Below are 17019 nucleotides of genomic sequence, written 5' to 3'. Positions count from 1 at the left end.
TTACATCTTTTGTTAAGAAAGAGGAAACTCCAAGACTATTTGACAATAAATAAGTTAAAGGTGCATGCCTCTCTCTTGACTTTTTCTAGATGTATGAGGCTATAAATTAATAAGGCCAGTACCACATGCCACACAGAAAAGCAGGCTTATTCCCTTGACATCACATATGTTTGTATTTTGTCTATCAGTCCATAGCTCTTTCTCTCCTTGTCTGGAACCATAGGAAGTAGCCCAGACACCCGGGAAATCTGGGATGTTGGTGTTCAATTACGACAAATTCCTCAAGTCAATAGTTCTGTAACTTATTTTTAAACCATGTCTCCAAGACACAGGGGGTGCTTGGATTTCTTAAGGGAATGTGAGTGTGCAAAAGTGGTCAATGTAGTCAAATTTTCAATTAAAGGTCATTCTCTATAAAGATGATAAGCTATAATTATAGATTGCCTTATATAATCACAATATACAAAATAGCACTATTATGGAACTTACAACTTAAAGTCACTTCATAATCAGTAGCACTTACCACATTATTTTATAGAAGTTTTCTTTAACAGTTCTTTATAATTCACCATTATTAATACATACTCTTAGAACTGTTTCTTCTAAAGAGTTCAAAATCATGCCCCAACCTTTTTTCCAGCCTCAGCTCACAGTATTCCTTTCCTTCCTTACCTTAAGCCACTTGCCTTTCTCTTCATTTGAAACCGTTGCACCAGAAAAGTGCTTCTCGATCGTTCTGCTGCTTTAAGACAAATTTCACTTCATCCCAGTTTCCCCTGGGAACAATTCATCATTTGTGTTATCTGTCTCCTAGATCACCTACCCAAAGCTTCCACTATATTTAATATACATTGTACAAATCATTTGTTTCTCTTTGAAGACTGGAATCAAATTTTATTTATTCTTATTTTGCCTTGCTTTAATATCCCCTAATGCCTAGCACAGTGACTTGGGAAAAGTAGACACTATACATTTTTTTTTTTTTTTGCATGAGGAATTGTTTGTGTACAACTGTTCATAATTTCTAACTCCCACCCACCTATAGCCAATGGCACTCATTACTGAGATGATTACCTGGAATGTAATTTATGGTCGAGAAAGATGATTTTCACTATAAATCTGGCTCAAAAGAACACAAATTTATGATTTTGAATGTTTAAGACCGTGATCCAAATAAGAACTATCCAAAAATGAAGTCATTACAAAGGAATTGACTCTCTCGAATCTGAAGGAAACTATGTAAAACTGTATCACAAATGTCAGTAGTAGATAAGAAGGTTAATGCTGTCAGTTTTCTCAAAATAAACAATCATGTGGATATGTCTTTTCTGGGAAACTTACCAAATTCTAAATCATTAGGGCTTGAAATTTTAAAACGTCGCTTAATAGTGACCACGAAGACACTAAACAAAGTGAGAGATTGAGTAACTATTTCAACTTACTTTTGCAGATTTTTTAAGGAAGTCTGATTACATGAGGTCAACCTCCTCTCCAGAAAGCACTTCATATAGGAGTTTCCCAGACTGCTTTCCTCCAAAGGTTGCTTCGATTTCTTAGCCTATAGCTTATATGCTTTTTTGTGTTTTTTTAATGTTTATTTACTTATTTTGAGGGTGGGGAGGGGCAGAGAAAGAAGGAGAGGGAGAATCCTAGCAGGCTCAGTGCTGTTACATGGGGCTCAAACTCATGAACCGTGACTGAGATCATGACCTGAGCCGAAATCAAGAAGTCAGATGCTTAACAGACTGGGCCACCCAGGCACCGTGGGTCTTTTGTGTTTTCTAAGTGCCCGATAATAAAAATGTCAACTTAATGATAATAATAAAGGCAGAATTATGGTTATCTGCCCACATCAAAATTGAGATGAAATCAGTCTTGAACCTTAATTCTCAAGCCTGTCTATATTCTTGAACAGTCACCTGGTTCCAGAACCAAATCCTCACCTGCTCTCTACACTTTTCCACTCTAAGCACCTCAAGTTCACCAGGCCCAAATGAAACTCGAAAACCACCCTCCAGCTCCATCTAATTCTATCTCTGTTAAATAAGTTATTCTCAGTCACTGACCCCACATCTGGTGTGGCTTTCAACCATGTCCTCTCCTTTATCTTTTATTTTCTGCCACACTGTTCTAAGGATTCATCCTTCAAAAGGACTCTTACATAGGAAACTTATGCTGTTCCCATATACCCAGCATCCAGTTTTTTGGGGGGAGGTAGGGAACTACCCCTCTGCTCTTTGAGGTGAGGCTGTAAAGCACAATACCTACCCTATCCTCCCTTGGAAACAAGCATGTGACCTAGGCCTGTCAATTCACCGTACCTGATTCCTCTGGCGTTCCTTTGTTACCGGTCAAAGGGGTAGGCTCGTGCTGCAGGTGGGGCCAGGGTTCCTCTCCTAGAATTCATAATTAGGTAAAACAGATTCTCCTTCCACTAGGGTTGCTAATCTAGGAGTATGTGAATTGGCAACTACCAGCAGGCATCTTCCTGGCTGCACGCAGGAAGGCTGTTAGAAAGAGAATGAGATTGAAGCAAAGAGGCATCAGTACCAATATGGAAAGCCAGAGAGTTTTGACGCTGTTTGACCCCCTGCAGCCAGTCGCTCCTTAAGTCCATCCCATCCCCGGACTAGCGCCAGATGATTCTGACTTGCCCATTTCTGGCTCAGTGCACTTGGACAAGCTGTTTAACTTCTCTGTGCATCTCTTGCATCATCTATAAAAATGGGAGGTAACACATACCTACTCACAGAGTTGTAGGAGGATCAGCATAGCAAATGCTCTGTAAATGTTAGCGAGGACTACGAAGTGCCAGTGAATACTGCTGTTGTTTAATCTAGTTTGAATCGGGGTCTTGTCGTAATTGACAGGGTATTGATGAGTTTCAACTTTAAAAATGTGCTTGGAGTCAGTCCATCCTCCCTCTGCTTTTCCATTATCACTGTCCCTGTGGATTCCTGAGCAGCGTTTTAGCTGGCTTCTCTGGTTGCATCTTTGCTGTCTACAACCCTCCCTAGTTACCAGCGCCACAGCTACCTTCACAAAACATCACTTTCTTTCTTTCTTTCTTTTTTTAATTTGTCTTAAGATTATTTATTTTTGAGAGAGAGGGACAGAGCGTGAGCAGGGGAGGGGCAGAGAAAGAAGGGGACAGAGAATCCAAAGCAGGCTCCGAGCTGTCAGCACAGAGCCCGACGCGGGGCTCAAACTCACGAACCGCAAGGTCATGACCTGAGCTGAAGTCAGATGCTTAACCGACTGAGCCACCCAGGTGCCCCAACATCGCTTTCAACATGCAATTTCTCTGCTCCAGTTTGTGTTCAGACTCCTCTCCCTGGCTTCCCAGATTCGACCTTGTGTATCCAGTCTGAATCCCCTCTCTCCCTAGCATTCCAGTCGACCTGACATCCGACCTGTCACAAGAGCGAGCCTTGCTTATTCGTGTCCCTGTCTTACCTCACCTGAGACATCAGGGTCGCCCCTCCCAGCTTCTTCCCTGCTGGATAATCAGCTCCAATCATGCGAATTCTCTCTCTCTTCTAGGATACCTTTCCCAACCATCATGGTTTTCATGGATTTGCCCTCCTTGAGATTCTGTATCGTTTTCGATTCTGTACCATAGGCTATAATACACAATTATAGACATTTCTACATTGCGTCATGTGAATCTAACTCATCCAATTAGGAAGTGAAGTTTTAGGTTACATTTCTTTTGGCACAGCCCCTCAGTGGTAAGCACATAATAGACATCAGTCAATATTTTTTATAGGGCCCAATCATAACACAACCCTACTTTTCTTTTTTAATGTTTATTTATTTATTTTTGAGAGAGAGAGAGAGAGAGAGAGAGAGAGAACATAAGCAGGGAAAGGACAGAGAGAGAGGGAGACACAGAATCTGAAGCAGGCTCCAGGCTCCGAGCTGTTAGCACAGCTCAATAAACTGTGAGATCATGACCTAAGCTGAAGTCGGACGCTTAAATGACTGGGCCACCCAGGCGCCCCACACACCACTCTTGTAAAATTCTGTAGTTTCAAGAAACTTTTTCTTCCAATTATGATAACTTCTGTTGCAGTTACCTAATCTTGATGCAAAAACTTGATTTTGAGAGGCACATAAATCTTAAATAAGGCAATACAACAATTTTAACATTGTTATATGTTTTTATTACATAAACAGTACAATATTCATTGTGGGAGCTGATCTTTAGTTCTGCCTCTTGCTTTTATGGAATGTCAAATATTTGTAGAAATTATCTAAGAATGATTTATGAAACACCTTGCACCCCCACCAGAAAAGCCTCAGAGCCCCCATTTTCCAACCAGATTCCTGAGAAAAATGATAGGTTTTGTTTATTCTACAGTGTAATACATAAATTCTTCTCAAGGTATAAAAAAGGGCAGACTTTTAAAATAAGAGTCTCCTTTTGTTTTCAAAGTTCTATAAAAAATACATCAAGTATGCTCACGTGTGTCCTTTGACCTAATATTCCAGTTTACCAGAAACAAAAAATAACAATAAACAAAGATATGCAAACCACATTAATCTTGCAGCAATACAATGTCCACATCATCATGAACACCTTGCAAGAGTAGCTCTCCTGGGTACGTAACAACCTTCCTTCGTTTGGCAGCCTTGAGAGTTCCGACCAATGCTTCAAAGAGATTGGCACATTTGTCGTCTTGGAAGAGGACCCCAAATTTCACGCTTAACTTCCCATCAGCATCTAATTTGAGAGAATACAGTGTTAGTCAATGCAAAGTCTATTTCTTGTCCCCATAAATGGCAGATTTACCTAATCTTTAAAAAAAACATCTAACTGTATTCGCCAAGATTACAATTTAACAGCTCACGCTCAAATCAGATGTGATCTCTTGCCAGATCCAAAAAGTGGCGGAATACGTACACTGTGTTATACACCTCCTAGCCTTCGTGTCATCTGGACAACGAAGACCCATTTACAAAAAGTCAATGTGTCACAGTGTTACTACTGTGGACCAATTCCCTCTATATTTTGATTTTTTAATTGTGGCGTTGCTGAATCAATAAAAATAACAAATATTGGAGAACCTCTAGGTCAGGAGCAGTGTTTCTCTTAAGTGTGCTCTAAACACACTCAGGAGGGAACTGGTGACCTTAAAAATGACGAAATCCCTTGGGAAGCCTGGGTGGCTCAGTCGGTTGGGCATCCGACTTCGTCTCAGGTCATGATCCCACGGTTTGTGACTTCGAGCCCCACGTCGGACTCTGTGCTGACAGCTCAGAGCCTGGAGCCTGCTTCGGATTCTGTGTCTCCCTTTCTCTCTGCTCCTCCCCTGCTCATTCTCTGTCTCTCTCTCTGTGTGTCTGTCTGTCTGTCTCTCTCAAAAGTAAACATTTAAAAAAAAAAAAAAAATGAAGAAATCCCAGGCACCAGGGCACCTGGGTGGCTCAGTTGGTTAAGCATCTGACCCTTAATTTCAGCTCAGGTCATGAGGTCCCATGAGGACCCATGGGGTCCCAGCTGGGCATGGAGTTTGCTTAATATTCTCTCTCAGTCTCTGTCTCTCTCTCCCTCCCTCCCTCTCTCTCTCTCTCTCTCTCTCTCTCTCATCCACTGCCCCTCCCCAACCCATGCTTGCTCTGCTCTCTATCTCGAAATAAAATATAATATTACTAAGAGAAGGCAATCTGAAAAGGCTACATGCTGTATGATTCCAACTACAGGACATTCTGGAAAAGGCAAAACAAAGGAAAAAGATAAAATTAAATAAAAAGATCAGTGGGCTTCAGGAGTTGGGCGGGGGAGACAAACAGGCAGCGCACAGAGGATTTCGAGAACAGTGAATACATTCTGTAAAATACTATACTGATGGATACATGTCATTATACATTTATCGAAACCCACAGAATGTACACCACCAAGAGTGAATCATAAATTACGGACTGTGGTTGATGATGTGTTAATGTGCTAATGTAGATGATCAACTGTAACAAATGCACAATTCTGGTGGGGGATGCTGATAATGGGGGAGCCATACATGTGTGGGGAGAACAGGTATACAGGAAATCTCTATACCTTCCTCTCAGTTTTATTGTAGTCTAAAACTGCTTTAAAAAATTAAGTCTTTTTTAAGAAAATAAGGTAAACAAAAGGTGGATCTTTGGTTAAGAACCAATCAGTGCTGGGCACTGGAGGCAAGTAGACAGAAGTGTGGAGTCACTTTCTAGCTTTCGAAGAAATGGCTTTAGTTCCCGCAAGGAAATAAGAAATATCCACATAGTAAGTAAAGCGACAGTGCAAAGCAGTATGTGATTGGATGTCCAGTAAGGAGCCAAGACTAACCCCCTGCAGTTTGGAGAAAGGCAACATGACTCTGGGCTAGAACGGGAGGGGAAGACTTTATGGAGGAGGCAGCACTGGCCCTGACCTTTAAAAGGAGTGCAAATGGGGCGCCTGGGTGGCTCAGTCGGTTGTGTCCGACTTCGCCTCAGGTCATGACCTCACTGCTTGTGGGTTCGAGCCCCGCATCGGGCTCTGTGCTGACAGCTCAGAGCCTGGAGCCTGCTTCGGATTCCGTGTCCCGCTCTCTCTCTGCCCCTCCCTCACTCATCCTCTGTCTCCCTCTCTCTCTCTCAAGAATAAATAAAACATTAAAAAAAAAAAATAAACTTTGACTTTTCAACTTCCAGCGGCAGGACCCTTTGTTCGCAATAAGAACCTTTTACTGGTCACAGAAATAACAGGAGCTGCTGGGTAACCTTGAATAGGGCCTCCAAGCTCTCTGAGCTGCACTTCCCTCATCTATACAATGAAGGTCAAAGTACCCCTCACGGATTGTTGCAAAGATGAAAAGATAGATTAGGCGTAAAGGCTTTGTTTCTTTTTTTTTTTTTTTTAATGTTTAGTTATTTTTGAGAGAGAAAGAGAGAGTGTGAATGGGGGAAGGACAGAGAAAGAGGAAGACACAGAATCAGAAGCAGGCTCCAGGCTGTCAGCACAGAGCCCGACGCGGGGCTTGAACTCATGAACTGTGAGCTCGTGACCTGAGCTGAAGTCAGACGCTTAACTGACTGAGCCACCCAGGCACCCCTAGACGTAAAGGCTTTTATGGAGAGCTCAACATATGGTAAATTCTCAATTCAGGTTAAATTTTTGAAAGGCACCAAAGGCAGAAACCTGGGTGTAGTCTTGGAGCTCTGCCCACTCACTCTTCAATCTCACAAGTGATTCCATTTCCTTCATATCTTCTCTTTTTTTTTTTTTTTTAATTTTTTTTTTAACGTTTATTTATTTTTTAGACAGAGAGAGACAGAGCATGAACGGGGGAGGGTCACAGAGAGAAGGAGACACAGAATCTGAAACAGGCTCCAGGCTCTGAGCTGTCAGCACAGAGCCCGACGCGGGGCTCGAACCCACGAACCGTGAGATCATGACCTGAGCCGAAGTCGGACGCTTAACCGACTGAGCCACCCAGGCGCCCCTTCCTTCGTATCTTCTGTTGCTCTCGTCTCCTCTCCATTGACAATTAATTTCTTGGTTCAGCCTGGAGTTGTCTCATGTGGATAACTAACTGCAAGACTCCTCACCAGCCTCCCTTTCTCCATTTCTGTCCCCAGTACGTCCTCCATATTGGTGCAGAATAAAAAATGTGAAAGAAACCTTTAAGATGCCAATCTGATTAATTTTTTTTTTTTAAGTAAACCCTACCCTCAATATGGGGCTCAAACTCATGACCCCAAGATCAAGAGTCACAGGCTCCACTGACTAAGCCAGCCAGGTACCCCTTGTTGATACTCTTTTACTTTAACCTCCCAATGGCTCCCTACCACCTTCAAATAGTGATACCCGTGGCATGGCAGGTAAGACCCTTCACTCTCTGGCCCTTGCACTCCCTCTCCCCTCGTCTTCTGCCATATCATTCTCTGCACCTTTTGATCCAGTCAAAATCAACGACTTGCTGTTACCCAGGGTGACATGAGAGATTGTGCCTTAGCAGTTTTGCCCATGTTGAGCCATCTGCCCAGCATCCCAGACCCCTTCCTCTAGCTAAATTCTTTTTCTTCCAGAATGGGCTCAAACGTCACCTTTTCTGAGAAGTCCTCTGTGATTCCCTCAGTTGAGTTAATAACTCTTCTTATAAAATTAAGTATGTATCAAAGCACTCACCATCAATTATAGTAACAGCTAATGTGTATTGAGTACTTGCTGTGTTCCTAGAACTATTCAGTGCATCTTAACTCACTTAAATGTTTAGTGCATTTTAACTCAGCAATTAAAACTCACTTCATCCTCATTTTATGAAAGGTAAGGCACAATTGGTTGCAAGAAACACCATTATTTTATGTTCTAATTAAACTGCCAAGGGCGCCTGGGTGGCTCAGTAGGTTGAGCGTCCGTCCGACTTTGGCTCAGGTCATGATCTCACAGTTTTTGAGTTTGATCCCCACATCAGGCTCTGTGCTGACAGTGCAGAGCCTGGAGCCTGCTTTGGATTCTGTGTCTCCTCTTTCTGCCCCTCTGTGGCTCGTGTTCTGTCTTTTTCTCTTAAAAATAAACTGCCAATTTAACCATAACACACCATGTATAATAAGATGCATCCTTATTTTTGGAGATTTTTAAGTGAGGGGAGGAGGGTGCACCTGGATGGCTCAGTCAGTTAAGTGTCCGACTCTTGACTTTGGCTCAGGTCATGATCTCATGGTTAGTGAGTTTCAGCCCCATGTCAGGCTCTGCACTGACCGTGTGGAGCCTGCTTGAGATTCTCTCTGTCTCCCTCTTTCTCTGTCCCTCCCCTGAGAGCATATGTGTGTGCTCTCTCTCTCTCTCTCTTTCTCAATAAATAAGTAAATAAATAAATAAACAAACTTAAAAAAAAAATAGTATGGGGGGAAAAGTGTCTTTGAATCAGAGTATTATTATCCAAATAAGGAAACCAAGGCACAAAAATGTTTAGCAATGTGCCCAAGGTCACACAGTAAGTGGTAAGGGAGCTGGGATTCATTCCTAAAGAGTCTGACTCCAGAGCTCATGTTCTTAACCACTTCCCAATACAAGCGTCCAGTTGATCTGCCCGTCTTCCCACTACTTACAGAGGCCCACAGGGGCTGAGATGGAATTTTATTTATTTCCACATGTCCCGTACTTGAGCACAAAAGGCAGCTCTCAAGAAATATTTGCTGAATGAAAGAATTTAAATCTCCAGATAATCTTTATCCACTTATTTTTTTTCTACTGGATGAAAAATAAAAACACTTTATTTTATTCTATTTTTTTATTTTTTATTTTCTTTAACATTTATTTTTGAGAGACAGAGCACAAGTGGGGGAGGGGCAGAGAGAGAGGGAGACACAGAATCTGAAGCAGGCTCCAGGCTGTGAGCTGTCAGCACAGAGCCTGATCAGAGCGGGGCTCAAACTCATGAACCATGAGATCATGACCTGAACCGAAGTCAGATACTTAACCGACTGAGCCACCCAGGTGTCCTTTTTCTTTTTTTAATTTTTTTTAATGTTTATTTATTTTTGAGAGACAGAGTGTGAACAGGGGAGGGGCAGAGAGAGAAAGAGAAAGACAGAATCTGAAGATGCTCCAGACTCTGAGCTGTCAGCACAGAGCCCGACGCGGGGCTTGAACTCACAAGCCGTGAGATCATGACCTGAGCCGAATTTGGTTGCTTAACCAACTAACTGAGCCACCCAGGCACCCTCCAGGTGTCCTTTAAAGGACTTTATTTAAAAAAAAAAAAATAGATACAACTAAATCCATCAATTTCCAACTTCACCTAGTACATCACATTTAGATTAGTCTAAAAATAATTAATCTGAATCGTAATTTACATTAGTCAAAATTATCCCAGATGCAATTTATATAGTTAACCATAACATATCCCCATAGATGCCTTCCAACTCAATAAGTCATCTATTTCCAGGAACAAGTTAGTCAAGGAGGCCCGGGGAAGTGGCAAAGTTCGAAATGTTTCATCCCCACAGAAATTATGATAATTACACTTTGGTCTCCTAGTTTGGAAAGTTGCTAATTTTAAGTGCAGATTCAGTTTGCCCTAGTAGAATAATAACACTGTTCTAGAGTAAAGGTTAGAACTTTAAATGCAATTCAATCTGACCAATAAACCCTAGGCTAACATGGAGAAAGATCTAAGAGAGAAGAAAATCCTACAAATCTTTGGAAACACATCTTTAATATTGTTAACAATCTAAACAATAGTACTACTCCCAAGAGCAACATGACCTCACAGAACTCTGGAGAAATTGGAAAGGTAGAAATGAGGAACACAGGCAGAGAAATCACTATGGAAAATAAGACTCAGGAAACTTCCATCAAGTGGATGTAGTGAACTGGGTGGGAGAAAAACGGGGTTAGGAAAGATGCTGCATTTGTTTGATTGGAGAACCAAGTAAGTTATGTTCTCCACATCTCCCTAGTGGTCTCCACAAACACCCCAAATTCAGCTCATTCATTTCCTCCTTTACTGACCTGCCCTGTACTTCAAGTCTTGCCTGATATTCAAGGCTTTATTAAGTGCCCCAATTACTATAGCTTCCAATAATCTACTTCTCTAGGATCACACTGAATTTGAATGTCAGCACTCCACATTGCTCCCCGAAGACTTCCATGTCCTAATCCCAAGAAACCGTATGTGTCCTTATATGGCAAATGGAAATTTATAGATGTGATGAAATGAAGGGTCTTGCAATGGGGAGATTATCCTGGACTTATCTGGGGGAGCCCAATGTAGTCACAAGTGTCCTTAAGAATGGAAGGGAGAAGCAGAAAAGGAGCTCAGAATGATGTAATATGAGGGCACAACCAGCTGTTGCCAGCTTTGAAGATGGAGAAAGGGGGACACGAACCAAGGAATGCAGGTTGATCCTAGAAGCTAGAAAAAGACTAGGAAACAGATGCTCCAGAACTTCCAGAGAGGAATACACTCTTGCCAACACCTTGATTTTAGTCCAAGGAGACCCTTATCAGAATCTGCTATGGTCTGAATGTTGTTGTCCTCTCAAAATTCATATGCAAATCCTAACCCCCAAAGGTAATAATATGGTATGTGGGGCCTTTGGGAGGTGCTCAAGTCATGAGGGTCGTGAGTCATAAGAATCACTTCCTTTATAAGAGAGGCTGCAAAGAGATCCCAGCCCCTTTGACCATGTGAGGATACAACAAATCTACAAGTGGAGGAGGGCTCTCACCTCACTGGTCTGGCACCCTGACGGCAGACTTCCAGCCTCTAGAACTATGGGAGAATTAAACTTCTGCTGTTTATGAGCCACCCAGTCTGTGGTAATTTGTTACAACAGCCTAAACAGACTAAGACGGACACCCAACCTCCATTACAGTTAAGATATGGAACGTGTTGTTTTACGTCGCTAAGTTTGTGGTAGTGTTACCACAGCAGTAGAGAACTACTACCGGGGACATTTGATACTAATGGCTCAATGGGATTCCAAGGATGTCTTATTTCAGGTGATCTGTGATTCGAAAGCAGACAGAGCTGTAAGAAGAGTCAAGCTATGATGACAAAACAACTCTTATGAGGTACTTTTCATTTATTTATTTATTTATTTTATTTTTATTAAAAAAAAATTTTTTTTTAATTTTTTAATGTTTATTTATTTTGAGACAGAGAGAGACAGAGCATGAACGTGGGAGGGTCAGAGACAGGGAGACACAGAATCTGAAACAGGCTTCAGGCTCTGAGCTGTCAGCACAGAGCCCAACGCAGGGCTCGAACCCACCAACCATGAGATCATGACCTGAGCCGAAGTCGGCCACTTAACCGACTGAGCCACTCAGGCGCCCTTTTATTAAAATTTTTATTATTTTATTATTATTTTTATTTTATTTTATTATTGTTTTAATGCATATTTATTTATTTTTGAGAGTGCAAGCAGGGAGGGGCAGAGAGTGAGAGAGAATATGAAACAGGCCTATGAGGTACTTTTTAAAGCTGTTGGTCACTTACGTGATGTCATTTTAAAACTTAAGAGTTCCATTATCCTAGTTGTTGCTGAATATGTCTATGGCTCTTACAACTTTCAGAATGTTCCCCCAAACTCTTGTATATCTTATCTGAGATGTGCAAATACCTAAAGCTACAAACGTAATAGCTACTTTCATCACAACTTGGAAAAGGACACTAAAACTGCCAATGTTACATGGCACTGATTTCACGGTAGCTGTTTACATGCTGCTAAAGGAAAAGCTCACTTAAAAAAAATTACCTAGGGGCGCCTGGGTGGCTCAGTCGGTTGAGCACCCGACTTCAGCTCAGGTCATGATCTTGCCGTACGTGAGTTCAACTTCCGCGTCAGGCTCTGTGCTGACAGCTCGGAGCCTGGAGCCTGTTTCAGACACTGTGTCTCCCTCTCTCTCTGCCCCTCCCCCACTCATGGTCTGTCTGTCTCTCTCTCTCTGTCAAAAATAAACATTAAAAAAAATTTTTTTTAATTACCTAAAGTTTGGTTATATGTACATAAAAATACTTGACTGTGGGGCGCCTGGGTGGCGCAGTCGGTTAAGCGTCCGACTTCAGCCAGGTCACGATCTCGCGGTCAGTGAGTTCGAGCCCCGCGTCAGGCTCTGGGCTGATGGCTCGGAGCCTGGAGCCTGTTTCCGATTCTGTGTCTCCCTCTCTCTCTGCCCCTCCCCCGTTCATGCTCTGTCTCTCTCTGTCCCAACAATAAATAAAAAAAAAAAAAAAAAAAAAAAAATACTTGACTGTACAAAACTCAAGAATTGGGAGAAAATAAAGACAATTTAATATAATTTCAATCTGAGTCTGTAGTCATTTGGAAGTTTATAAGATGGTGGCAAGATAAAGCAAAAACAGATGAACTTTAATAGTGTGGCACAAAAAAATTTGACCATGATTTAATTACCAGATTTCAATGCAGCCAGACTAAAAAGCACAGCAATTTTCTTTGCATTCAAAGGATAATGAAATAACTCAACTATCCCTTACATCAAGAATCACAATATCCCCAAGGCTCTGTGTCTTCAGAAATCACTCCATGGCTGAGGGCGGAGCTTCCATAACTATGTCCTGATGCCCTGGGTGACACTTTCATTGGGTCCTTCTTGCTCTGAGTTGAACTCAGGATACTGTGTCTGTGTTATAATACTTACTTTTTAAAATTTTTTTTAAGTTTTATTTATTTTTACTTTGAGGGAGAGAGAGAGAGAGAGAGAGAGAGAGAGCACAAGCAGGGGAGAGGCAGAGAGAAGGAAAGACAAAATCCCAAGCAGGCTCTGCACCATTAGCGCAGAGCCCGATGCGGGGCTTGAACTCATGAACCGTGAGGTCATGATCTGAGCTGAGATCAAGAGTTGGACGCTTCACCAACTGAGCCACCCAGGCGCCCCTCATACTTACTTTTTGAACCCAGACGATGAATTTCCTCCACTAGGAGGTTGACTTCGTGATCCACATTCATTGTTGCCTGAGGAAGAAAGTAAGTCTATATTATTACCATTTCTATATCCCATTAACCACATCTTGCCAAATCCAAGGGCCGTTTCTTTTTTTTTTTTTTTTTTCATGTTGCATTTGTCATTGTTAATTTACCATGTCTCTCTTCCTAAAAATACTTGTGTGGTGTACATGACACCAGACTACCTCCATTTCCCCTCTTTATATCTTTCCCTTTGGGCTGACCCTCTTCCTATTCTACACAGGATAATGGGGACAGTGCAGCTATTTTCCTTGCACCCACTATTAACTCTAAGCCCATCCTCATGGTGCTCTGCCCTGCACCAAAATTACAAAGGCGAGTGACACAGGACCTGCCCTCAGGGAACTCACTGTTCAGAACAGAGAAAGACGTGGGTTGGAAAATAGCAATGTGATAGCATTCCTTGAGTGGTGAGTCCAACCATTAGGGGAGGACAAAGGAGGAAGCCACAGAGGACTTTGTAGAGGTCAGTGGAGAGAGATGAACTGGGAAGACCGTCGACAAAGGGTGCTCTATGAATGGGGAAGAGTGTGTGCAAAAGCACAGAAGCAAAGGAGGAAAAGCACAGCGCGTTTGAGGCAGGTCCTCAGCCAGAAGCTGGAGTGCCAAGATAAAGGAACACACTCCCCACCTTCCCCGAGCCTAAGGACTCGTGGGGAAAGCAGATCAATAACAGGGCAATTTTAATACTCTTAGATTCGCGCAGTGATGCCGCTGGGTCACACGCAGGGCACCGCATCCTTCCCTGGGCAGTGCCCGCTACCGCCTGAGGGCAATGGAGACCTGTGGTGAGGATCATTCATCTCAGAGAGGAGTCCGGGACCAACAGGAGTGGAGAGACCTACCTTGGTTCACTAGGCCTTCTTCAGGCTTGTACACTAAAGACGCTTGACCCATGAAGTCAGTCTAGAGGAGACCTGCCCCTGTTCTTTAAAATGAAAGCTCCCTTGATGCATGTGTGTGATAGGGTGGGCAGGATGGATAGATGTAAGAGCGGATTGGGGAGCCATATAAGAGAACATTTTCCTAACAAGCAACACCAACAATTAGTTTGCACTTGTTATTGGTAGCATTGAGGCAGCAGTATGGATCTGTGAGGGCTACTGAGGAAATTAGCCCTCACTGGACAGGAAAAGGAGTCAAATGCCCAAGGGAATCATGATCCTCTCCAGTTCTGACTCTCTGGCTTCCTCCCACTTGGAACATTTATCTCTTTAACACTACCCTCCCCCCCCTACTCGCCCCCATAATCAGCAGCACACTTCAGACCTAGCTCTCCTTTAATAATGAGACTCAACGAGGAAATCCCACTATTAATGTGAATACCTGCCTCAAATTAAGCAGATGTATGCAGGTTCCGTTTAAAGAAAGGAAAGCAACCAGCATTTTTTTATATAGTTAATTACACACGAAACTCCTTATCTGTGTTAAATCACGTAATCCTAAGAAAACTTTGCAAAGTATTTATTATTTATCGCCATTTTACGGATGATGAAACTGGCTCACTTAAATGCTGTTGTCCCACAATCATATGCTGTTTCTACAACATCATTCTGGCTTTTTTTTTTCTTTTCTTCTTCTTCTTCTTCTTCTTCTTCTTCTTCCTGGTTAGTATGCAAAGTGTGCTAAATATAATAGTGAGTCGTGTTTGAAATATTGCATGCTGAGCACTTACTAAGGCAGAACACTTACAAAGCAAGAAAGGCTCCCTGCCCAGACCCCTACCAGTAGGAAAATAACAGGATTAGGAACTATTGCTACATACATAATTTGGCATGATGTATGTATGTATGTACGTACGGATGTATGTATTTTCTTAGCAGGGACAAAGTGGGGGCGGGGGGCAGGATACTCATTGTTGTTACACATTGGAAAGCCCATGACATTTTGTAAGGATAGAAGCCTGGGACTGGGGGTAAGCGGCAAGATCAAGAACAATGAGGAGAGGCCATCAGCAGAGCAAGTCTAAGGGGAAGAAAGAGATTTTCAGTGGGAGGCTCAAGCTCAAGGGAAGGCGGTGGCAGATGCTAGTCGGGCCCTCTAACTGTGTCAGAATCTAATTAGGCATTGTGCGTGGGCACCACAAAGAAAGCGGAACGTCGGAGGGTTGGCACACATGCTGAAATATACACTTAATATATTTAATGACCTTCTCACAGTTTTTGTCTTGTTTGTTTGTTAAGTTTAGAGGCAATACACGGAGATTTTCTCACGTTCGAGGAATAAAGCCTGCTGGGGTGGGGACGCCTGGGAATCGGCAGCCGGCGGTACAGCGGCACGCTGGGGGCTGGCCACTTCTTTCAGCGGTCCTTCGCAGTCCCAGGCTAGCAGCTGGTGGGGGTCAAAGGAGGACTCGGGTTCCTTCCTGCCAGCCCGCTGGCGCGCACACGCTCCATATTTGGTCATCACTGCTCCAAGTTTGGGAGCTGGCCCGGAAGGGGTCCCCAGCCCCAGTCCCCTGCAGGCCATCACACGGTCACCACCCGCACCAGTGTAGGGCTGGGGAGCGGGGGAGTCGGGGCCCGGACCGCACCGCAGACTCCGGGGCAGCCCCCGCGGGAAGGGCCGAGTCCCGGAAGCCTTTGTCTCCGCGAGTCCGCGCCAGCGCCGCGCGCCCCGCGCTCCCCCGGTGGCCGGTGCGCCCCGGCGAGCCGAGAAAGCCAGCGCCCAAACCGGGTGACGGCAGTCGACCCCGCTCGGGGCTCCCCGCGCCCCCAGGGTCTCGCACCACCCCCACCCTCCACACCCACGATTTGGAGCCTATGGGACCGCACCCACCGCCGCAGAGTCGGCGGCCGCGGGGCCACCGCAGTCCTCGGGGGAGCCTGTCCCCTCACCCCCAGCCCTCCCCCGCCCCGCTCTGCAGATCGCGCTCCCGCGCCACCGGCAAGTGCAAAGAGGACACGCTGCACCGCAGAGCAAACCTTCACCTGGCTACCGGTTTCTCTCCCCGCCCCCCCCATCCCGGGCCGGCACGATGTCACGTGAGCCGATGCGGAAGTCGGCAGAACTGGGGGCGTAGGGGCGCGCCCACCCGATACCCCCTCTGCCGGGTCTCAGCCCAATTCCAGTTACAACCTCCACGCGCCTCGGTCCCTCCCGGTCCCGGCTCCCCACCCGCAGCCCCCGATCCCCCGTCTGCCTAGCCTCCACCGGACACCCCGGTCCATCCTTTATGACTGCCCATCACCTTCCCGGGAGACCCACTCACCTCTCCGCCTCTTTATCTTTTCTCGAAAAAAGCCGGTGCAGAGTCGGTCGGGACCTGGCTAATGTGTTCAACTCACCGAGGAGGAAGAGGCTGGGGAAGGAAGTGACTGAGGCGAGGAGAAAGGCTGGTGTGGAGGAGGGGGGGGTGGGAGGTGAGTTTAAGCGCTCGGGAAAGGGGCCGCCCACACTCCCAGGGACAAGCCTATGAGAAGGAAACTCGAGAGAGGAGAGCCGGAGAAGGGGGCCGACTCCCGGCAGGTGGCGGGGCGCCCGAGGCTTCTAGGAATACGGACTCAGAACTTCCAAGAGCGCCACCGTTCCTCCGCGCCACTCGGTGCCAATGATTCCCAA

The 17019-nt window shown here is 44.5% G+C and overlaps 1 protein-coding gene across 2 annotated transcripts; it reads right to left on the bottom strand.

Moving 5' to 3' along the window:
- Nucleotides 1-4143: 4143 nt before the first annotated feature.
- On the bottom strand, nt 4144-16819 carry ABRACL (ABRA C-terminal like). Of its 2 annotated transcripts, none has more exons than XM_049654458.1 (3): nt 16670-16819; nt 13380-13446; nt 4144-4726 (listed from the first exon to the last, which is right to left on the bottom strand). In XM_049654458.1, the coding sequence occupies exons 2-3, from the start codon at nt 13438-13440 to the stop codon at nt 4542-4544; spliced, it is 246 nt and encodes an 81-aa protein (XP_049510415.1). In that variant the 5' UTR covers nt 13441-13446; nt 16670-16819; the 3' UTR covers nt 4144-4541. The 2 variants fall into 2 exon arrangements, with proteins under 2 accessions (XP_049510415.1, XP_049510416.1); XM_049654459.1 differs by lacking the exon at nt 16670-16819 and adding an exon at nt 15672-15753.
- Between the last annotated feature and the right edge of the window lie 200 nt (nt 16820-17019).

Source organism: Panthera uncia, assembly GCF_023721935.1.
Source record: "Panthera uncia isolate 11264 chromosome B2 unlocalized genomic scaffold, Puncia_PCG_1.0 HiC_scaffold_24, whole genome shotgun sequence".
NCBI lineage: Eukaryota > Metazoa > Chordata > Mammalia > Carnivora > Felidae > Panthera > Panthera uncia.
This window is presented reverse-complemented; position numbering and strand designations above follow the sequence as displayed.